Source organism: Nycticebus coucang, chromosome 8 (assembly GCF_027406575.1).
Source record: "Nycticebus coucang isolate mNycCou1 chromosome 8, mNycCou1.pri, whole genome shotgun sequence".
In the NCBI taxonomy this organism is placed as follows: domain Eukaryota; kingdom Metazoa; phylum Chordata; class Mammalia; order Primates; family Lorisidae; genus Nycticebus; species Nycticebus coucang.
This window is the reverse complement of record NC_069787.1, coordinates 118,177,375-118,202,315: the sequence shown is the minus strand read 5'-3', so window position 1 is coordinate 118,202,315 and position 24,941 is coordinate 118,177,375. Positions and strand designations below refer to the sequence as shown.

At 41.3% G+C, this 24,941-nt stretch overlaps 2 protein-coding genes across 11 annotated transcripts in view; one reads left to right on the top strand and one right to left on the bottom strand.

Moving 5' to 3' along the window:
- The window catches only part of P2RY14 (purinergic receptor P2Y14), a 52,612-nt gene extending 33,120 nt beyond the window's left edge, over window positions 1-19,492 (top strand). For 2 of the 4 annotated variants that reach the window (XM_053599374.1, XM_053599375.1), the window contains exons 2-3: window positions 11,498-11,603; window positions 16,621-19,492. In XM_053599374.1, the coding sequence (XP_053455349.1) occupies window positions 16,645-17,661 (1,017 nt within the window). In that variant the 5' untranslated portion in view covers window positions 11,498-11,603; window positions 16,621-16,644 and the 3' untranslated portion in view covers window positions 17,662-19,492. The remainder of the gene's footprint in view (window positions 1-11,497; window positions 11,604-16,620) is intronic. The other 2 variants (XM_053599376.1, XM_053599373.1) reach the window with 1 other exon arrangement.
- MED12L (mediator complex subunit 12L) overlaps window positions 1-24,941 on the bottom strand; it is a 337,656-nt gene that overhangs the window by 195,778 nt on the left and 116,937 nt on the right. The gene's annotated exons all lie outside the window — the stretch shown is intronic.

Here is a 24,941-nt window from a genome sequence, read left to right as displayed (position 1 = left end):
TGTGTTTCTCAAGGGCAGAAACCTGGAAACATTCCAAGTACAAGAAACTGAGTGAATCAACTGTAATATGGTCACACAATGGAATGCTGTGCTGCAACACTTAACATGGATAACGCGTGAATGTAATCAGATTTTATTTATGTATGTATGTCAGTATAATACTTACAGAATCACTAGTTTAAAAATTATTTCACATACCCCTATGCACAACATACGCACACACTTAAAGAATAGATGTTATAACACTATATAAAATGGGAAAGTGAAGAAACTTAAGAAAACTGGATTCAGGTTATGTGGAATAAAGAAAGGGAGCCAAGAGGATGGCACAGGGCAGGGGAAAACAGACCGTTAGTTACACAGAGCCACTTACTATCAAGGTCTGTGCTTCTGTTTTGGTTACTGAGTTTGAAGGAGATTATCGACATTATTAAAAATAAAAGGAGAGGGGCGGCATTCTTTTCTTTCTTGGGATGCCACGTCATCTTCCTGCTTTTTCTCTTTCTTTATTCTCATTTCCTCCCTTTTTCCCTCTCTTTTCTCGTTCTAGGACAAAATCTTTAATTTTATATCCTTTAAAATAAAGAGTAACAAGATGAATTTTTACAAAGTCAACCTTGCTATAAATTGGCAATCATCTAGCTTCAAATATCAGCTCCACGGCACACTACTTGCAACATCCTGGACAATTTATTTAAGCTGTCTAGGTTTTGGTTTGTTCAACTATAAAATGGGATTACTTCTACTTTGTCACAACAGTGCAAGGCTTTAACAGTTCCTAGCTCTAGTTCACTCACTTTAACTGCTGCATAAAATGTCATTGGACAAATAATAATTCTTTTGCCCATTCTCCTGTCAGTAATCATCTGGGATATTTCCACATCTTTGCTATTGCAAATAGCCCTCCCGTGAGCATTCTTGTACATGTTTCTGAGAATACATCTGTAAGAGTCTTCCAGGGCACATATCTGAGAGTTAAAATACTCAGCTACAGGGTGAATGAATGTTCATCTTTATCCAATATTTCCAATTTCCTTTCCAAAGTGACGAACTTTAGAAACATGATACTGAGTAGGAGATGTTTTTAAAGTCCTAGAAGACTACACACAGTATGAACAACTTTTACAAAGTGATATATGTACATACGAATTAAAATCACTCATTTTGAAAAAAAGGAAACAGAAAACACAAAGTTCAGTGCAGGGTTACCTGAAGGCAGAGAAAGGTGGACAGCTTGGAGAGGAAAGGAGTGAGACGCAGGGTGCTGGAAGGCCTCTTGTTCTCAAGCTGGAGCTGTGCTCTTTTTTGTTGTGCTTTAATTTATATTGCATAAAATCTTTTCAAAATGTCAAATAGTCCAATGAAATGAAAAACTGTTTTTAAAAGTAATTAGCACTGGGCGGCGCCTGTGGCTCAAGGAGTAGGGCGCCGGTCCCATATGCCGGAGGTGGCGGGTTCAAACCCAGCCCCGGCCAAAAACCAAAAAAAAAAGTAATTAGCACTGCCTGTGTCTGGGGCAAGGTAGAAGTCCCCGTGAACGGCAGTTATTGCTACAGAGGGAGATGAGAAGGAGAGTGAGGACAAGGTGCAGAGGCAGCTCCAGGGGAGCCGTGACTAGCACTGCTGGCGTGAGAACATGGCTGGCAGCCGGGTGGCCCTGCTCCGCCATGTGCCCTCAACACGCAGGTGTGCCAGGGACCCAGATCAGCGGGGAAGGCAAGGAGCTGTAGCCCCTCTGGTGCCAGAATCACCAGATTGTGGACAATATGAGGGCAGGGGCAATGTCACCGCTGTTCACTGCTCTGTTGCCAACATCAAGCATGTTGGCTGTTGATGGGTGTCAAAAGAATACTTGATAGATGAAAAGAAAAATATATATATACATATATATATAAACAGAATCTCAACTCTGCTGCCCAGGCTAGAGTGCCATGGCATCAGCCTAGCTCATAGAAACCTCGACTCCTGTGTGATCCTCCTGCCTCAGCCTCTGAATAGCTGGGAGTTGCCTGCCACAATACCCTGCCAATTTTTTCTTTTTTTTTTTTTTTAGTAGAGACTGGGGTCTCACTCTTGCTAAGGGTGGTCTTCAATTCCTGAGCTCAAGTGATCTTCCTGCTTTGACCTCTCAGACTGCTAGAATTATAGGTGTGAGCCACCGCGCCTGGCCTGAAAATTCTGTTTAATAGATGATGGCTTTAAACAATATTTTAAGTAAAGATAACGTTCGCTTAGAAGAGTAGACAAAAACAGAACAAGAAATACCAATTTTAAGATGGGCAGAAGAGCCCCCAAAGGTGACAGAAAAGGAAAAGTAAGAGAAGTAGCAAAAAGGAGACAGTGGTAAGACACGGGTTAGGCCCTGAGCTCAAGACCCTTAACACAAAGCTAATGCACACGTACCTAAATACGCATGTGTGTGTAAACGTGTCATATAAATGTAATACATCGGCCAAAAATGCACATGAATATACTAGTTTATATACACAAACATATACTTTGTTTTCTTCTACTGAACCATTTTGAAAATCAGTTGCAGGTACCCATGACTCCCTTTCCTCCCAAATATTTCAAATGCATCTCTGAATATTCTTCCCCTTAGCCACACCATTACCATTTCTAGGAAGTTTACTATTAATTCAGTTATATCCTCTAATCCAGAACCCGAATTCATATTTACACAACTGTCCCAGAACAATTTCTATAGCCGCCCCCACTCAACCAGTCAATAATCAAGACTCATTCATAACATTATTTTTCTTTGGCCTCTTTTAATCTAAGACTGTCCCCTCCCATTACATCACGTTTGTTTTCCATGACATTACTTTTTTTAGAAGAATCTAGATAGGTTATTTTATAAAATGCTCCACATACTAAATTCGTCTAACTGTTCATCCTTGATTATCTTTTCTGACATAAACTGCACAGATTTGCTGTGTGTACAGTTAATTATTTCCTATCAGGATGCACAAAATGGATATCCCACATTTGGTAAGTCTGATCGGTCAGTGAGCACCAGATCTGCCCACAGAAGTGGTCCCATTTTTTTCTTCACTACTCTACATGACATGGGGATCCATTTTGAACTAGAAAATGCTGTTTTCCTACAACCCAATGGCTTTTGGCAAACTTTGAACATTGTTGCCTGAATGAATTGTCACACTGAGGCTGCAAGATGGTGACTTCCTAATTTTACCATTCCTTCCACCTTTACAAGCAGTCATTCATCTGTAAAGAAAAGGTTTCTCATTTTCATCTTCCCTTTTTATAATCTGCCTTTTTAATATCACCATAAACTCCTATATTTGGTTTGGTTTTTCAATGTGTTTTCATCTATTAGTATCTTTCTTGTTAATGCCCAACTGTTCCAACTCTGGCAGCGTCTTCACGTCAGCTCCCATGTCCATTTTTTGCATTTACGCACTGGTCCAAGCACATCACTGCTTTCTCATCATAAGAAGTATCAACTCACCTTATATTTTTGCTATGCCTGATTTGAAATCAGTTATTTCTCCAAGAAGTGCTTATTCCTTTTTTGTGGATAGTGATACCTAGAAACAAGATGAACTCACTACTACTGGGAAATCACTACTTCTCTTTGGGCAGGGAGGTTTAGTTTTTCTTATCTAAAAATGAAAAAGGCTTGAGAAAGTTTATAGCTAGTGGAGCATCATTACTACTGAATCTGCAATTCTTTTTTCTTTGATTTTACTAAGGACTTTGAAAGTAGGGTTGTAGCTTGAAGAGAAGTAGCCTTGCAATTATGAATGGAGAAAGATTCGCATTCAGAAATAAATTAAATGTTTTTTACAGGGGTGTCCAACCGTTGGCCCATGGGGGGCATGGAGATTATTTGAAGACTGTTTTGCTTAGTTGTGGTGTCCAATATTGTCAAAAATATGCCCAGACCTTTTTTGTTTGTTTATTTTGTTTTTTTCCTAATCAGCTTTCATTGGTGTTTAGGAATTTAAGGTGTGGCCCAAAATAACTTCCCAAGTGTGGAAGAAAAGAAAAAAGGTTGGACACCCCTGCAGGAAGGTGGACTAGGCTGCATTAAAAAAAAAGCATAAAGTAAAACAAAACTGACTTTAGCCTATTTCACATATTCCACAGAAGTCATGAGCATAAAACTAAAACCACAGTGAACTGTACAAATAAAAAGGAGGAATTTTTTTTTTTGCATTCAGACATTGTATCAGATACAATAATGAAATGGCATCTAATAGTTTCCCCAGAGTATGGCAACACGAGCTTTTTTTCTTTTTTTTTGTAGAGACAGTTTCACTTTGTTACCCTCAGTAGAGTGCCGTGGCATCACACGGCTCATAGCAACCTCCAACTCCTGGGCTTAAGCGATTCTCCTGCCTCAGCCTCCCGAGTAGCTGGGACTACAGGCGCCCGCCACAACGCCCGGCTATTTTTTGGTTGCAGTTTGGCCGGGGCCAGGTTTGAACCCACCACCCTCAGTATATGGGGCCGGCGCCCTGCTCACTGAGCCACAGGCGCTGCCCAGCAACTCGAGCTTTTTATAGTATACTTGGCTGATTCCTATTGAAAGCCTTTGGAAAGGTGAAATAATCACAAATAAAATAAACAGTGTAAAAAAATGTACTTCCTTCCCTCCCCTTCCCCCATTGCCCTGGATAGAGTGCCATGGCATCATCACAGCTCACAGCAACCTCAAACTCTTGGACTCAAGTGATCCTCTTGCCTCAGCCTTCCAAGTAGCTGGGACTACAGGCACTTGCCATGAAGCCCAGCTAGTTTTTCTATTTCTAGTACAAACAGGGTCTCTCTCTTGCTCAGGCTGGTCTCCAACTCCTGAGCTCAAGCAATCTACCTGCCTTGGCCTCCGAGAGTGCTAGAATGACAGGTGTGAGCTGCCGCACCTGTTCAAAAACATGTACTTTCAACAACAAATCCAAACTGTGGGCCTAGGACTTCTAAAAAATAAAAGCCTTTACTTCGAATACACCTGGAGCATCTTATTCGAGCTGCATAAAAATACACCTTTCACATCTAAGCTTAACTTTGAAATCAGTGTAGGTGCTCCACTATCACATGTTCTGTTTTGCAATATAAATTCATTTAGGAATTGCCCAATTGATAAGTTACTGTCACAATACACTTATAAAAATCAAACTGAGTGATCCCTACAGTAGGAATCACCAAAAAAAAACAAGCAGAAAGTGTACAACACTTGAGGCTATAAAAGCGTATGGCAATCACTCCGAAGCAGCATTTGCATTTTTCCACACCCAGTTAAAGGTCCTGAATATTATATTCTTTTCCTCCTTTGGTGACATGAACCTGAAGTCTTGAACAAACATGCAGGTGGTTGATACTGAGCTAAGTAGTTAAAAGCTGCTGCTTTCTCAGAAATGGAAATCTGCTCTCCATCCCCACCACTAAGGGAGATCCACTAATGGCCCACGCCCCACGGTCTGAAGATCTGAGTGCTGCTTGCCTGACTGAGAAATGCAAACGCCGCGTCTGGGAGGCAAAAAGAGGTCAGAGACTCATTTCCTGGCCTGTCTCCAGGGAATACAGCTCCATATTCCCAAACAATGATGGAGAAGAGCAGGCTGGGGAAAAATATCCAGGCAGCTCAACCTAATTCTAGACGGAGAAAGGAATCAGTTTCCCAAAACTCTGAAGGCAGGAATTCCTCAGAGCTATGTGCCGTTCTCATCAAAGATCATGATGTGTGGACTGCAGGGGAAACACGGTGGGTTCTTGCACACACTTGGGACTCCTTATCGTGAGTGCCACTTCCTGTAACTACAACAGAGGGGTCCAAGAGGCGAAGCCTCCCCACTTTGGTCCCTTGTGCAAGCACTGCTGTGCCACGGAACTGAACAGCTCAAAGCCCTCTGCAAAAGCTCACTGTGCCTCTCGCAGGCCTGAAGTTCAATGAAGGACATCAAGCCAAATACCTGTAAAAATGAGAAAGCAGTCAAAACCATTCAGAGCCTGACCTAGCAGACCCACACGGAGACTTATGAGTGCCCCAGAGGCATTTTCCTTTTCCGTTCTCTGCTGAGTCACTCCCTGTCACCACCCCCCTCTTTCCACTGTGTCATGCTACTTTTAGGAACCTGTGAAGTAGGTGTGACTACTCAGAGGCACTCAGTAACTATCACAATATCACAGCTATTAAGAAACTGAGCTACACATCCAGCCACACCCCATGGGACACACTTGCTCTTCACCGTTTCACTCCCTGGTCTGCCCACTGTTCCAGCAGAGCAGTGAGGAAAGCTCACTGCACAGTCCTAGACCTTAGAATACAGATGAGTTATTCAATGTGCATTACAGACTGTCTCCAAAAAGGGAGCTAAACCTTCTCCCAGTATCAAAATGATCTCATCAAATATACCTATCATTAAAGGGCCATTCCAGTAGTTGTCAACTTGAAAAAATGCAGAAAAGTCTGGGGACATTCTTCTTTCAGTGAACTAATGTTGCAGGAAGACAAGGCCCAATGGAGAGAAAGAGCACCCAAACACCACGTTTTATAAGAGGAAGGGCTTTATTCACCAGCCGGGAGCTTACAGCATAGAAGAATTCCAAATGGCCACGCTCCCCGACTGCCTTGGTCTTTCCCTTTTTATTGACAGTCAAAGGTTCCACCTCACAGGTACCCTTCTCACTGGCCAATTTGAATCAAGCGGGAGATGCTATTCCAGCCCCTAAAGAACTACAAGATTTCACAGAACTTGGAAATTTCTGTTTCAGGAAGTTAAGTTTACAAATTCCCAAGAGCTGAGTCACCGTGGAGAGGACCCTGCATGTGTATCCTCATGGTCTCCTTGAGAAGATCTGTTCTTCTAGACCTCACCCTTCTCGGCTATCCTCTCTCACTAACATATAATCTTTTTTTTTTTTTTTGAGACAGAGTTTCACTCTATTGCCCTCGGTAGCATGCCATGGCATCACAGCTCACAGCAACCTCTAACACTTGGACTTAAGCGATTCTTTTGCCTCAGCCTCCCAAGTAGCTGGGACTATAGGCGCCTGCCACAATACCCTGCTATTTTTTGTTGTTGCAGTTGTCATTGTTGTTCAGCAGGCCCAGGTCAGGCTCGAACCCTCCTGCCTCAGTGTTTGTGGCGGGCACCCTAACCACTGACCTACAGGCACCGAGGCTGAAACTCAGATTTCTCATCTTCATAAGTTTTAGAGTCTATAAATAGGATAATCAGAAAACAGCTGAGGCAGAGCCGAGTTTATGCTTTGGTGAAAGAGTAAGTTTTTAGGTACCTGTGATATACCATAAAATGAGAATGCAGATATTTCTAAAGTGAGAACTAATTAACACAGCCCCTCAAAGTATGGGGCCACAGAAGGCATTCAATTTTAAGTTACAATAATGCATGTTTGTCAGGTCCTACATGCTAAGAGAAGGTCTTAGCATGAGGTCAGTGGGTCGCAGAGGCCAGGAGTTAGGAGGATTAAGTTAGGGCCAAGCAAGGGCTCATATCTAATGCACGAAGGAAATGGCCAAAGTGAGAAGCAGCAGCATGCGGAACCCTCCACATGCTGGGGGACCCTGTGTGGCATCCAAACCAAACGCAGATGTGGGTTTCTCACCACACAGTCTCCACCGCCTACAGGTTAACACTCTGTCCATTAATCACCATGATGAATGTTGCAATTCCATAGCTGATCATGGACATCGGTGAAAGAGGACATAGAAAGGAGAATTAAAATCAGAAACACACTCATTTTTATACTATTAGAAACTGGCAAATAAAAAGAAGATTCTCTGTGCTAGGGTACTTGGATAATAACCACAGAAAATGAAGGAACACACACCTTGCAGAACCCCAAATCCCAGTTTTAAAAAAGGACATATATACCCCAGAGCCTAAGCCACCCAGGCCCCTCCTTGACTATCACCTCATGTGCCTTGACATCTGTCCCTAATGCTCTCTCTGCCCAAAACTTCTTCCCTTCCCTTCTCCACTTGGCAAAAGTCAACTCATTTCTCCATCTTCACTATCATATGCTCTAAGAAGGTTGCCCTGACGCGACCATCCCTAAAGGTAGACAGGTCCTCATTCTGTCACTGTGCTTCATCACGGCCCCTTCTTGAGTCCTGATGGACCACTCTGCTCAGTCTTCCCCTCGATGTTCTGGTGCCTTTAGTCACCGATTAACAAAAGGTCGTAGCAAAGGAAAAAGGATCAGGGATCCACAGGAGCTAAGGGCTAGAACGTACCTTAGGAACAGAAGATTTCAACAAGGAAAAGATCAATAAACGTTGGAGAGAAGGCAGGAAAGACGACAATTGAGAAGAGACTTAGAAATTAGGTCCCTGGCAGCTTCTGAGAAGTGTGATGAGTGTTGAACATTAAATGTTCCGGGTGATGAAGAAAGGTGTAAAGGGGGGTGTGTGTGTGTGTGTTGGGGAGAGGTCCCAGTCTCTGTGTGTGTGTTTGTGTGTGTGTGTGTGTGTGTTGAGGAGAGGTCCCAGTCTGTGTGTGTGTGTGTGTGTGTGTGTGTTGGGGAGAGGTCCCAGTCTCTGTGTGTGTGTTTGTGTGTGTGTTGAGGAGAGGTCCCAGTCTGTGTGTGTGTGTGTGTGTGTGTTGGGGAGAGGTCCCAGTCTTCCGGGCAGAGGAGACAGTGAGATTCCTCCTGGCTGAGCCTACAGAGGGCATGAGGCCAAACAGGGGCCATAGAGAGCGCAGAACAGGGCTCAGACACTACGAGGATCTGCTCGGGGATGAAAGTCACATCCAAAACTCATGTGAAATTTACTTACTACTGTGACAGTATGAAGACGTAGGACCTAAGAGGTGGTATGTCCTGAGGGCTTTGCGGCTGTGCGTGTCCCATGCTCGTTTGCTCTTCCACCACGTTATAACGCAGCAAGAAGGGCCCCACCAGATATGGCCTCTCCATCTTGGACTCCCTGGACTCCAGAACCATGAGCCAAGAAATCTGGGGTATTCTACTATGGCAGCAGAAAACGAACTAACACACGAGACAAGCAAAAGGAGGATTTCTGAGAAAAATAGGGGGTATGGCCAATTACAGAGAAAATTAGGAACGTCTATAAAATCAACTGGCATGCTGATCATGTGCCTTCCTGGGCACTTCTAGGATCTAGAAGCAGAGGACACTGTTTTCTCACCCCCAAGGAGTCACAATCTTGGTGGGGGGAAGGGGGTAGGTAGGGTATAAGATGTAAAATGTCCAACCTACCATGGAATATAAAAGGCTAGGTGTCTGACGATAGACTTAGAGGTAAATAAAACCATTAAATATAAAATATTTTAAAAATATAAAATGCTATAACATGTGACGATAAGAACAAATAAGCAGCTCACACATTAAATTCCCTAGAAACTATGTAGGTTATCACATAAAGTGAGAGAGGGGGAGGGAGAGGAACAGAGAAGCGGGGGTGGGGGGAGAACAAAACAAGTGAGTGTCCATTAGGACAGGGAAAAAAACCAACAGTGAGAAAAATCACTTTACTAAGTTCACAAATGTATGCAATGATTATACGCAACTGTACTATTTTCTATTAATATAAAAATCAGCTGAGAAAATATTTTCCTTATACAGAAAGGTCTCTGAGGCATCTTGAATTAAAGTCTTTGATGTCTGGACTGGAAGAAGGGAGGAAGAAATATAAAAATTGTTCTTTTATAAGAACTGAAAAAAACCCAGGAAGGAAAACAGACATGATAGGAAGGTGCTGATAAATTGGTGATTTGAAAGCAATCCATTCTCTAGGTATATTTTTATTCCTAAGTATGAACAAATTTAAACACGCAAAACTACAAGTGCAGAAAATAACATTGGTAACACCAATGTACCAGTGACTACATTAATAGTAAGATTAAACATATTTAGTTCAGAATTTAAAATATGAAAAACAACAGATACAGCTAAAGCCCAACCACCTTACCCAATCCCTTGGTCCCACTTCCTTCCCAGCAGTAAGCAGTGTTCTGGCAATAAAACACACATGTATCATTCCCAACAAGTATATGGGTAGTACTGACTCATGTCATGTAAGTTACGACTCTATGGAAAACTTAACCTCCTTGTTTTGTTTCTAAAGAGAATCTCATGAACACAAACTATACTAGGCTAATGTAACATGATCATTATCACTTGCTCCCAAGATCCTATAAAAATCTACTGAAATTTCCAAGAGACCACAAGATCATTTAAAGTTCCAATCTTCTCACAAAAATGGGAAGATTTTGATGAAATCTATAAATTAATAAACTCAGGGAAAGATTCTAATTTCAGGGCTGCTAAGAATGTAACATTTTCCTATCTGTCTAAGGTCCCAGCCACAGCCAAGGTTTTCAGCTTCATCACCATTTAAGAAATGTCTCTTCTGTATAGGGTCTGAAAAAAAAAGTCCATGCTCCTCAGATAGTGGTCCTTGGGCCAGCAAGGCATCACACCAAACTCCAGACCTACAGACACTTAGTCTTCATTTTAGAAAGATCTGCAGGTGTGAACATTAAAGATTGAGAAGCACTGGTTTAAACAATTCACAAAGGTGAAAATCAAGAGCAAGGCAGTACCAAATGTAACCACTATTCTGCTAAATTTATACTCCTTTTAGTAGATAATATGGTTTTCAAGTGTTATCTCTGCAAAGTCCACACATTAGTCTTTAACCCATAGTAATCAAATGAGGGCCATTTTGTCTGGCCACATCTAGAAAACATTTTTGATCATCACAACTTGGGTGGTGGGGTGTTAGTCACATCTAATAGACAGAATTAAACAATGTTACTAACCATCCTGCACTAAGGGACAGCTTCCAACAACAAATAATCACTTGGTCCAAAAGGTCAACAGAGCAAAGGTGCTTTTGTTTTTGGTTTGCTTTGTGTTTTATTTTTAAAAACAAAAATTAAGGGCGGCACCTGTGGCTCAGTGAGTAGGGCGCCGACCCCATATACCGAGGGTGGTGGATTTGAACCCGGCCCCGGCCAAACTGTAACAAAAAATAGCCGGGCATTGTGGCGGGCGCCTGTGGTCCCAGCTACTGGGGAGGCTGAGGCAAGAGAATCACCTAGGCCCAGGAGCTGGAGGTTGCTGTGAGCTGTGATGGCACAGCACTCTACCAAGGGCAATAAAGTGAGACTCTATCTCTACAAAAAAAAAAAATGAAAAAATTAATTAGACCTATGTTTTCTGGCAAAAATGATAAATTATTTAACTATTGAACTGATTTGAGGATTCATATCCATTGGGAGAAAATACAAACCAACAACCAAAAACATTCTGTGCACAACATTCTCAAGCCAAGAGTTTACGTTTCCTACAAGAGTTTGCAATCAAATCATTATCAATACTGACAATAAACAGCAAGTACAGCAAAATAACAATAAGTGCATTTGTTGAAATATTTTATGATTGTGTAAGCTAAATAAAAAAAGTACACGCAGACATATTTATCCAATAAAAAGTCAGGTGCTCATTTAAATTAATTCTTTGTTTTTCTCCTGTAATACAGGAACCTTAGGGAAGACACACTTTGGCCACTTCAAGATGATAAGCATTCACTGGGCAATATCACTTCATTGAAAGGAGACCTCATATAAACCATAAAAGTTCAAAAGGTAATTAAAAAACCCTCAAGTATTAGCAAGAGTTTTGTTAATTTCAGGCGTGGTGGTGGCTCATGCCTGTAATCCTAGTAGTCTGGGAGGCCAAGGCAGGGGGATGGCTTGAGCTCACAAGTTCAAGACTAGCCTGACCTTAAAGAAAGATGGAGACTTTACCTCTTTCATGTTTACATGGATGGAGCTGGAACATATTCTTCTTAGTAAAGTATCTCAAGAATGGAAGAAAAAGTACCCAATATACTCAGCCCTACTATGAAACTAATTTATGGCTTTCATATGAAAGCTATAACCCAGTTATAACCTAAGAATATGGGGAAGGGGGAGAGGGAGGGGAGGGGAGAGGATGGGCAGAGGGAGGGTGATTGGTGGGACTGCACCTGTGGTGCATCTTACAAGGGTACATATGAAACTTAGTAAATGTAGAATATAATTGTCTTAACACAATAACTAAGAAATTCCAGGAAGGCTATGTTAACCAGTGTGATGAAAATGTGTCAAACTGTTTATAAAACCAGTGTATGGTGCCCCATGATCGCATTAATGTACACAGCTATGATTTAATAAAAAAAAAAAAAAGACTAGCCTGAGCAAAAGCAAGACCCTAATCTCTACTAAAAATAGAAAAACTGAGGCAAGAGGATTGCTTGAGCCCGAGTTGGAGGTGGCTATGAGCTATGATGCCACGGCACTCTACCCAGGGCAACAGCTTGAGACTTTGTCTCAAAAAAAAAAAAAAAAAAGAGAGAGAGACTTTTCTTAATTTCATCAAAATGTTATGAAAGGGTATTAACTCTTCAGAAAAATAATTTTGGCACACAATAAGGATGATGAAAGACTGTATGTGGTCCACATATAAAAGAAAAAATGGGTCACAGAATGTAATTACACAGAAGACGAGTGTATGAATTTGGGGACTGAGCTCTGTATCAAATTCTGTAGGCAGAATTTGGTTTTATCTAATACCAACACCTCAAAAACACTTCATCCTAAGACCTTAGATGGCAGTGCAACGAGTGCACTATCTAGATCAGAGCGAATCTTGGGCCTCAACATCCTTTCTAGCTGTGCAAAAAAAAATACTGAGGAAAAGCAATTTACATTAAGGTGCTATTACAAAGTAATTCACAGTCGGAAGAATTAAGTTTGCGAATGCATCCTAGAAAAGGCGCTATGTGCCTCATTGCTGAATATCACTACAGTGACCTTTTAAATACTCTGTCCATCTGGTGACCATGTGACATTTAGCAATGAGGTATATAGCAGTTTTTCTAGGATGAGTTCAAGAAAGTAATCGTCAGACCTTGTACTACAACAGCTCTGATGGCCATTCTAGAAAAAGAGTTCCACAATTGCTCTGAAGGGTGGACTATGCACCAGTATTGGTGCACAGCTTCCCCAGGGAAGTAACTCCAAGGTGACCATACTGATATTCGGCAATGAAGTATGTGGAACTTTTTCAAGGATGAGTTTCTGATCTTAATTGTCAGGTCTCGAGCTGTCTTTGGACCTCATAAATCCCATTCTACCATATTCTTTAATTATGTTGTCAAATACTCCAACGTGATGCTAGATAAAAGCTAAAACATTTCATACCACATCATTCTCATGTATCTAGACTTGTGAAACAAGAGAGACTTCCACCAAAGAGAAGCTAAAGACTTAGAGTAAAATGTAACCTGTTTTAAAGTGTAGCTGGGGGTGGCACCCGTACTCAGTGGGTAGGGCACCAGTCACATACACTGAGGCTGGCGGGTTCCAACCCAGGCAGGCCAGCTAAAAAAACAACGATAACTGCAACAACGACAACCAAAAAAAAGCCGGGCATTGTGGTGGGCACCTGCAGTCCCAGATACTAGGAAGGCTGAGGCAAGATAATCACTTAAACCCAAGAGTTTGAGGTTGCTGTGAGCTGTGACGCCACGGCACTCCACCCAGGGCAACAACTTGAGACTCTGTCTCAATCAATCAATCAATAAAATTTAGCTAGGTGGTGCGACTCCTGCCTATAATCACAGCTACTCCAGAGGTTGAGACAGGAAGATAGGACAGGTTAAGGCCAGGTGCTCGAGACTAGCCTGGACAACACAGTAAGATGCCCCACTATTTCTAAAAAAGAAAAGAAAAACATATTTCTTTGATTAGCGAGATATGATGGACACTGACACACTGGCTCACCAGAACGCTTACTTCCTCAGTTTTTCAATTAATCATCATCCAAAGGTCCTTTTCATATGTTATTACTTCTCCTGTGAGATATCTCTTGCCTTTAAGGTACGGCATAAACTGGTAAAACATTAAAAAATGAGTGAGCACACAGGGCAGGGAAGAGAAGGATGTTGGGCCACACCAACATCCATTTAGTCTGTGCGTTATTATATGAAATCAACATCAGAATGTGACTATTTCCACCATTTGCGGAGGGTTTTAAAGTTTCTATAGGTCTCTTTATCAGAACATTAAATCATCTTAATGCAAAGATTAGGAGAGGAGACCGGGTAGATATTACAACGACAAACTAATACATATCATTTTTAGGATTTTGTCCTGATTTTCATCCAATAAATATTGCTGCCTTTAGGTTTCAATATACAACTGGCCTCAGTTGCCTTAAGAGAGCTCTCAATCCATTACTGATCTGATCTGCCTCTAGAAAAGGCTGACACTCACTGAGAAGGCCAGAACCCACAGGACCAAATGCCCTGACCATCAAAACCACACTTTCAAAAAAAAAGAGGTGAAAAATCACTACCAAGAGTGTCCTGGAATTTATCCTTACCACATTACTCATTTAGATTACTCTTAAGATGAAAAAATGTTCTGGGAGGCTGAGGCAGGTGGATCTCCTGACCTTAGGAGTTTGAGACCAGCCCAAGCAAGAAGGAGACCCATTTCTACTAAAAACAGAAAAACTAGACGGACTTTTGTGACAGGTGCCTGTAGTTTCAGCTACTTGGAGGCTAAGACAAGAGGAACTCTTAAGCCTACAAGTCTGAGGTTGCTGTGAGCTACGATGACGCCATGGCACTATCTATACCCAGGATGACAGAGTGAGACTGTCTTTAAAAAACAAAAAATGTGAAGAGATGTGTCCTAGTGTGAGCCGCTGTCATACCAAAACAGACAGTGGTACAGGCAGCAAAGACAGCCTGCTCTCCCCCACCGAGCAAGTCTCAACCCCTTCCATCCTGAAATGGAGGCACACAGTTTGTAATTGTTTCTATTCCCAAATTAGCAAGAAAGTGATTCAGAAAAGAAGTCAAGCAAGCCATCAACATACGCTCCTTTTCTGGAGAGATATATACTCTAGTTAACCTTGATCTATCAGGCCCTTCCATCAACCTCAAGGTTGGTGGAGAGTGAGGGTGTGGAGAAGTAGAGAACAAGGGAACTCGTGAACCTGCAGGTCCTCAGCACCCTGAAGAATCTGAAAGCCCAAGTGTGGACCTGCAGCATCAGGGCACAAAATATGAACAGTCACAAGACTGAGAAAGCGACTTCGTAAGGGTTTCTATAAGAAAAGGAATTGTGTCTCTTATTAACTTATTACTGGGGATTTCTCCACACTTTCTATATACAGTGATATCTATACTTATTCTAAAAGGAAAGGAATTTGGCTCTTACTAAACTATTTCTGGGACATTCGCACCCAGCAGCCATATATGGCCAGTGGTTAACCATCCTGGAGAGTGCAGACCCAGGATGTACTTGAGGAAGCATTTCTCAGAATTTTCATAATACTTTTTATCACTTGTGTTTGTTTCCTAATTTATAAAAGTAATGCAAATAAGTTTTTTAATGAGAGAGGGAATAATACAGACAAGCTCGAATATGAAAACGTGCCCAGAATCCATTCCAGCTGACATTTGAATGTGCTTGTAAAACCACTGTCTTATGTTCAAAATACATGTAAGAGAGGGTTTTTGAAAAGTACAATTAGGCTGGGCATTGGTGGCTCATACCTGTAATCCTAGCATTTTTGGAGGGAGAGGTAGAAACATTATTCGAGGTCAGGAGTTCAAGACTAGTCTGAGCAAGAATGAAACTTTGTCTCCACAAAACATAGAAAAATTAGTTGGGTGTACTGGGAATGCCTGCAATCCTACTTAGGAGACTCAGGCAGGAGGATGGCTTGACCCCAGGAGTTTGAGCTTTCAGTGAGCTGTGATGATGCCATTGCACTCTAGCCTGGGCCGCAGAGTGGGACTCTATCTCCAAAAAAAAAAAAAAAGTCTGTCTCAATAGCTTTAAGAAAAGTTAACATTTAGACTCTTTTTTATGAGCCCACAAAAATTTATCTTTCAGAAAATAAAGATCACACTTTCAACACAGGTAAGAATACTACATTAAACACAGAGTTCTAACGGTGCCTGTGGCTCAGTGGGTGGCACCTGTGGCTCAGTGAATAGGGTGCTGGCCCCATAAACCAAGGGTGGAGGGTTCGAACCCAGCCCTGGCCAAAACTGCAACAAAAAAATAGCCAGGCATTGTGGTGGGTACCTATAGTCCCAGCTACTCGGGAGGCTGAGGCAAGAGAATCACCTAAGCCCCAGAGCTGGAGGTTGCTGTGAGCTGTGACGCCACAGCACTCTACCGAGAGCAACAAAGTAAGACTCCGTCTCTTTAAAAAAAAAATAATTATATATATATATATATATATATATATACACACACACACACACATATTTACAGGGAACCATTATCATTCTGAAGAAATGCTGGTCTGCACATTATATAAAAGTTCACGGACTGCCCTTCTTCTCCAGTTTTTCATTACTGCCATCTGTCTGCTCCATTCTTCTCTGTTAATTGCAAAAAAAAAAAAAAACAAGGAAGAGGGGACGAGGAAGAGGGAAGGAGAGAGAAGTGCCTAACTTATACAGATAAAAGGCTTAGTTTCAAGAACTCAGTGGGTTTGCCCATATTCACAGGCCTTGGCTTTATTAAAACTTCGCAAATGACCTGGAGACCGGATGTGTCCTTTACTCAAGCGACTAATCCCATCTCTCTTCAGGTCCTTGCTGTCAGAAGTTACAAGATGATGAATTCAACCACCACAAAACCTCTAGAAGAGACCTGCTCCCGGAATACCCTGATCACCCAGCAAATCATTCCCGGGCTGTACTTCGTGGTTTTCATTGCAGGCATCCTCCTCAATGGAGTGTCAGGATGGGTGTTCTTCTATGTGCCCAGCTCTAAGAGTTTCATCGTCTATCTCAAGAACATTGTTGTTGCAGACTTTCTGATGGGCTTGACGTTTCCTTTCAAGATCCTTGCCGACTCTGGCTTGGGCCCCTGGCAGCTGACCGTGTTTGTGTGCAGGGTTTCGGCCGTGCTCTTCTACATTAACATGTACGTCAGCATCGTGTTCTTTGGGTTCATCAGCTTTGACAGATACTATAAAATCGTAAAGCCCCTTTCAACATCGTTCATCCAGTCTGTGAATTACAGCAAATTCCTGTCAGTGACAATATGGGTGCTCATGCTTCTGCTTGCTGTCCCGAACATTATCCTGACCAACCAGAGTGTTAAGGACGTTACACGCATAAAATGCATGGAACTGAAGAATGCACTGGGGCAGAAGTGGCACAAAGCATCCAACTACGTCTGCGTGAGCATTTTCTGGATTGTGTTTCTTTTGCTAATCATTTTCTACACTGCTATCACGAGGAAAATCTTTAAATCCCACCTTAAGTCCAGGAAGAATTCCATTTCCGTCAAAAAGAAGTCGAGTCGCAATATATTCAGCATCGTGTTTGTGTTTTTTGTCTGTTTTGTACCTTACCACATTGCCAGGATCCCCTACACAAAGAGTCAAACGGAAGCTCATTACAGCTGCCAGACAAAAGAAATCTTGCTCTACGTGAAAGAATTCACTCTGCTACTATCTGCTGCAAATGTATGTCTGGACCCCATTATTTATTTCTTCCTATGCCAACCATTCAGGGAAATCTTATGTAAGAAATTGCATATTCCATTAAAAACTCAGAATGGCTTAGACACTTCTAAAACCAAAAGAGGAAATACAACATATGAAAGCACAGATACTTTGTGAATTCCTGTCCCCTTTCAAAACAAAGTCCTTGTGTAACGTGTTGTCATCTTTAATTACATGTGAGGAAGGAAAGAGAAACATGTTCATTGTAAGTATCATCTCTAGCATTACTACCAAATTTAGTACATTCATAAAATTCAAATGTAAGTTACTGTGCTTTTTTGTAACATCAAAGAAAGAAAAACCCATCAGTGGATTTCTCTCTTCTTACTGGCCTCTTTTTTTCCTGTTAATAAAAAAAAAAAATTACATACAACTATTCAGTCCTATTCCATACAAATAGGTTTAACATTGTAATCACTAGTCTGGTCAGTTAATGTAGAACTTTAAATAATAAATAAAGACAATTGGAAGTACTTAAAGATAATTCACGTGGGCGTCTTTCTCTAAACATAAAAATCAAGTTTAGTATATAATTTTTTCCAACAGGATCCTTAAAAACCAACTTAAAATTAGGTACAAATTGTAGTAAAAAGTATCAAGTTTCTCTGATTTTAAATAAGCAGGTGTCCAGAAATAACTTAAGAAACCCCTTACTGATTTATCTCAGGGCATTGCAAAGGAAAACAGTTATAAATTATGTACTTTGCAATAAATTGTAATTTTTTTTCTGAGACCACCTAAAGGATATTAGGTATATGCTAAATATATTTTATACAGAGACTTATGAAGCCCTTTTACAATCCCAGGGTCCTAGTATTAAAAAAGTAGACTCCACTGAGAGAAACTAGATATTGGCATATGTTAACAGCAAATTCCCTTGTTCAATAACATGGGAAAAAATAAGATGGCTCGGCTCCCGTAGCACAGTGGTTACGGCGCCAGCCACATACACTGAGGCTGGCGGGTTCAAACCCAGCCTGGGCCAGCTAAACAACAATGACAACTGCAACAATAAAAAATAGCCAGGTGTTGTGGTGGGCACCTGTAGCCCCAGCTAGTTTGGAGGCTGAGGCAAGAGAATCGTGTAGGTCCAAGAGTTTGAGGTTGCTGTGAGCTGTGATGCCACGGCTCTCCACTGAGAGCAACATAGTGAGACTCTGTCTCAAAAATAAATAAATAAAAATAAGATGTCAGGAGGAAAAAACACACACCTTAGAACATATACTATTATTTTCTTCCTGGGTTCAGGGACATGACAATTTTCCTAGAAAGCAAAAGGACTTAACTTTTTTAAATCTAAAATTTACAGTAATGAATATAAAATTATACCTAAAATAAAAATTCACAAATCACATTTTCTAGGAAACAGATAAATTTAATGTGATACGGGACGTGATCATTGGTTTATAAGTCGTCAAAAGTAAATTCTCTGCTATTAACTGGCTAGAAGATATTCGGTCCATCTTTCAAATGTTCTGCCATGCATTTTCCATGTAATTTTTGTATCTATTTCACGCTTTACTGTATATATACTAATAACGAGATCATGGCTGAATAGTAGTCCATGGTATACAAATACCACAGTTTATTAATCCATTCGTGAATTGATGGGAGACTTTGCATCTTTTGTATTTATCTGGATGGATTTGGAGAACATTCTCCTAAGTATCTCAGGAATGGAAAAGGAAGCATCTCAGGTACTCAATGCGATGTTGAAACTAGTAGATCAATAACTACAAGCCCACACAAGAGAAAAACACAATTAAATTCGAGAAGTGTGTGGGGAAGAGCTCAGTAGGTTCCCACCTAATGGGTACAATGTAGGGGTATGTGGCCCATATATACCCAGTCCTGGGTGAAGGACTCAAATGCAACTTGGACTTTACCTTACAAATGCAATGTAACCTAATCGAATGGACCCTCACATTAATCTGAAATAAAAAGTAAAGGGAAAAAAGATATTATTTGTGCTTTTGGCATTATTTTTCTTAACAATCAATATTTGAGGAAACAGTACCAGATTTCCTCACAGTCAAGGCACAGGTTGTTTCTGTAATCCCTTCTCTTACGCACGCTAACACGAGGAAGATAGTTACATACAGAATTCAAAATTTTTATTTGTCAGTGATTTCTCAAATAAGTATTTTATGTGCTCTAGGCCATTATGATATAGTTTATGCAGAACTCATAAAACACATCCTAAATTGAGGAAAAGCTAGGAAGGTTTTCATCCTCAATATGCATTCTCTACCCCTCTAAGAGTTCCCTGCTTTCAACTCCGGCTCAAATATTCTTTCATGAAAAGCAGAATAACATCATCACTGAGCACACTGGGTGAACATGCTTGCTGTAACTGTTTGCCTAAATACATTTCAAAAATGAACTGGCTGTGTTTGGTCTTCACAACTGCCATTGGCCAGGACAAACAGGTAAAATACTGGGATACGTTTAAATGCCCCCTACTGGGCTACAGGAGAAAATCAACGTCAAAAAGGAAAGATGAGTAAAGTCCAGGGATGCCTTTCAAAGAGTTGCTAAAGCACACAAGTAACGAGAAAGCGTGATTTTTCCAGCATGCGATGTAGACATGGGCATTGTGCAGCAACAGCTGAGTGACACTACATGTTAGAACTTTCAAGTCCAGAGTAACAACTAAAAGCAAAGTGACATAACTTCCCAGGGACCACCAGTATGAGTGCAGATGGGCAACAGGGAACATTTCCTTGGTCCTTCTACAGGTAAAGTTATACTGCAGGTCCTCCAGTGCTCAAGGTGCCTGCCAGGCTTGCAACTCAGGGGCCCACAGAGGTAAAGACAGTAACGTAAGCCTGGTTGTTGAAAAAGGGAAGCTAAGGATGAGGCCAGCTGAGGGCTTTTGCCTCAGCGAGAAAGAGTATCTGGCTCCCAACAATTACTTTCTCATTTTTCAAGAGATACAAAAGCCACAACATGTTCATATTGTTAGACTAACAATGAAAAGAAAACACATCTGGGTATAGAATCAAACACGCCAGCAGACGTTCTGCAACATTTGCAATGCAAAAATCTAATAAAGCGGCTTATGGCCACAAATAAAAGTCTTCCATTGATAAAATCCTTACATTTAACTGAACTGAGATTCCATTTGACACGCAACTAATCCAACTACCTGTACAAAAATGTTCTAAAGTGTTTTTATAAAAGGAATATTTGAGATAAATTATATCAAGAAATAAAGAGATCACAGAGAGATCATAATCATATAAAAAGATTACACATGGGCAGCACCTGTGGCTCAGTGAGTAGGGTGCCAGCCCCATACACCGAGGGTGGCGGGTTCAAACTCAGGCCCGGCCAAACTGCAACAAAAAATAGCCAGGCTTTGTGCCAGGCACCTGTAGTCCCAGCTACAAGGGAGGCTGAGGCAAGAGACTTTGCCTAAGTCCAAGAGCTGGAGGTTGCTGTGAGCTGTGATGCTACAGCACTCTACTGAGGGCAACAGAGTGAGACTGTCTCTTATTTGAAAAAAGAAAAGATTACGTGTGAACTGTGGTGGGTAAACCTTGCAGTGGTCATTTACAAAATATTATCAGTGTCAGTGCTCATCTGCCAGTCGTCCCCTCAGTCTCCATCCTCTATTCCCAGCAAAAGAAACAAAACTTTTCCCTTGGAAAGCCATTTTACCCTGATCTTGACCACAAGTAACATAGCTCCCTGTCCCTCACCTCAAGGGCAGGTGACTGCATATCTGATTCAACAGGCCACAAGTTGGAATGGAACATGAACCAATTTGATCCAATTAAAGCAAATCTCAGGTTTCTAAGGAAATCCTCTGCAGGGTGTGCTGTGAAGATGTAAAGTGCAGAAGTACATCTTTTATTTGGCTACCATAAGAAGAGAGTCTCAAGTACCCTGTGGGCTGAAACTGGTACCACGGAAAGCAGCCTGAAGAAAGCGTGTGAGGCCCAGCCCCAGCACCTGTGTCACCCTTCACTGACGCCAATCCCACAAAGGTAGACATTCAGGTATATCAGCTTATGACCCTCTCTTACTGCATAAGCCTAGTTTTAGTTGTTTATATTTTTTTGAGGGGGTGGGGGGACACCTGCAAATTAAAACCTCTTGACATATTGGCTTAACCTAAAAGAGTTAATCCAGAAACTCTGGAAAACACCTTCATGTTAAGATCTGCTTTTACCTGATGTTGTTAGTAAAGTATGTGCCACTATTTCTGTATTTTGTCTTTAACCCTATTGCTACCACCTATATCCTGTAACTTGAGAAAAGCATCTATAAATACAGAAAATACCTATAATAACAGGAGAATATTACATAAATTACAAACCTAACAGATCAACCCCCAAAATGGCATGGTGTTTCTTATCAGTAAGCAGCACTGTATGAGAGTTTGTGCGTTTGGTGCCGTGTGGTCTGAGTTACAGCCATTACTTCCCTTTTGGTCACAGGTCTCTCTGCAAGACACCAACAGCATGTGGATTACCCTTTCTCCACAGGACATCCCCTTGAAGGAAGCACTTTAACAAAACGTAGCTTTCCTTCCACCAGGCCACTTTTCAAAATGTTTTAACCACTTCATAGCACTGCTTGTACAAAATGATTAAATGTTGTATTAATTTATCCGCAGTAAATAGATATCAGAAATGTTACATATAAACATTACTTTATTTGCTACAGAAAAGTAACAAATAAGGTGCTCCCTAAAGTCGTTTTGGGGTTTTTAGGGAATGTAAGATGTTTTCCCATCCCTACCTCACCTCTTTCAGTCGAAGCTGGAGTATGAGCCTGAAGGAGGTGTTACAAAAATAGGCTCATCTAAACAACAAAATGTGTCCCAAGTTTTCTCATTGATAAGTTTATGAGACTACTTGTCACTTCTTCAAGGCATTCCCTGTATAAATCCGTGGCTTCGCCCATGGTCATAGTCATGGCTATGATCTCTTTCCCACGCCACCTCACCCCACGTGGGACAAAATATGTCCCAAGTTTTCTCATTGATAAGTTTATGAGACTACTTGTCACTTCTTCAAGGCATTCCCTGTATAAATCTGTGGCTTCACCCATGGTCATAGTCATGGTTATGATCTCTTTCCCACACCATCTCACCCCACCTCCTACACATTATCTCAAGGGCTGTGGGGACCTGTTGTGCGGGGCTTTAGGTCCTATGCACACTTGCTCTTCATCAGCCCTCCAGAGGTAACCAGCCTTAACCCTCAGAGCAGCAGAATGGCACAGGTGGCTACTCTCTGGGCCCTTCTTTCCCTGATGAACCACTAAAACAAAGTGTGGGACAAAGTCCTTAAGGGCTTACTTTCCCATCCTTTCCTCACATAAAAGAACACCTAGAAAATACAGCTTTCGTTGTCTCCACACAATGTTTGATGTAATGTAAAATTATTGAGATTCTAAACTGAAAGAGAATCTGCATATTTAACTAGCAGACTTTTTATTTTCTCTTATTCTTTGGGGAGACTTTCAGCTTTTTTCAAGCTGTTAATTACTTATGTCCTATTTTCAATCTTTAGCTTTGTAAAGGAATGCCAGCTCTCTCTGCTATCTTATTGACTGACAAGAAAAGGTAATCTTCATTTTGTTTGTGAAGTAAAAGCCAATTTCAGCACCATATCCAATTCACTTTCTCATTAAAAAAGAAAATGCCGCTATTTGTTTTTAAAAATGCCATAACAAAGTTTATTTTTTGATCTAGCTTGCTAATATTACAAAAATATGTGAAAAATAAAGAAAAAATGCTCTTTTTTAATAAGACTAGAGTATTCTCATCAGTGTTATTCAAAATAGGAGCTCCTTAAGAGTTTACAAAGTACAGGGAGGCACCTGTGGCTCAGTGAGTAGGGTGCCAACACCATATACCGATGGTGGCAGATTCAAACCTGGCCCCAGCCAAACTGCAACCAAAAAATAGCTGGGCATCATGGCAGGTGCCTGTAGTCCCAGCTATTCGGGAGGCTGAGGCAAGGGAACTACCTAAGCCCAAGAGCTGGAGGCTGCTGTGAACTGTGATGCCACGGCATTCTACCAAGGGCGATAAAGTGAGACTCTGTCTCTAAAAACAAAATAATAATAAAAATAAAGAGTTTGCAAAGTATATTCAGAATGTTCTGGTTAATGACTAATAAAGCACTGAGGAATATAATAATGCCTAAATGAAAAGAAACAAAATAATAATCAATATTTAGTGCCCCAAATAATGATGGGGCACTAAAACCTTGTAAGCCAGTAAACAAAACTCACCTTTTTACCTGCCAACCCTGACCCTCTCCTCAGACTGGCCCTTGTCAAGCTGAAACCTCGGGGTGCTTTCCCCCCAGCTCAGCTCCCAACCTCAGCTCCCACCTCACCTCACAGTTATTTCACTAGACAATGGCTCCCACCCTCCTCTCCCTCCTCAGGTAACGTCAGATCTTCATTGCCTTTCACCTGAAACCACTGCAATCATCCCCTAACTGGTTTCTTATCTTTCATTTTCTCTCCTAATCCAACAAACTACAATGCTGCCAAGATTAAAGACTGAACTGACAGCTCCTTTCCCGAATAACCACGCGCTCTCCACTACTTGCTTATAAAAGTTCATTGGGAGTATCCAAGATTTGGTCTCAGATCTCAAGCAGATCCCGCTCAGATACCCTGAGTCCTCCTGCAAACACACTCCCTACCCCCCAGTTGTCTTGTGTCACCCCCAAAGCATTCAACCTTTTGGCACACTTGGAGGAAGAATCTCTTCACCCCACCTCAGTCAGGAGGATTATACTTCTGGATTCCCAGAGGTTCTGTGGCACGTAGTAGATGATGAGATTCTTTGTCACTCCTTATACATCATCACCTTTAAAAAGAATAAAAATATTCTCCATGATGTGGGCTCACGAAGCAGCCAGCAATCAGTATCTATCTGTTGTTAGAATTTTTATAACTACTTGATCAAAAAGACCTATGTGGCTGGGCTCAAAGTGGCACAAGTCTATGGTACCAACTACTCTGGAGGCTGAGGCAGGAGGATCGTTTGAGCCGGTAGTGCACTATGATCACCTGTGAAAGGCTGAGCAACACAGCAGAACCTTCTCTCCTACAAAAACAAACAAACAAACAAAAAAAAAAAAAAAAAAAAAAACATGGCAAGGGAAAGAGAGAATTTCTCCTGGAAAGGAACCACAGAGTTTGTAAAATATCTTCTGTGGTTTGAAAATGGGTTAGTCATACGCTCATAAGAAATGTACTATAACCACTCAAATGGAAAAAAGAAAAAGCATAAACGTCAGTGACAAAGAAAAAAAAAAAAGGAATGAGATAACCTTTAAAAGTTTTCTTATGGATTTTCCCCCAGGAGATGCTTATTTTTATAAGCATCAAATGGCAGTCATATCTCACAACTGAAAGGGAAA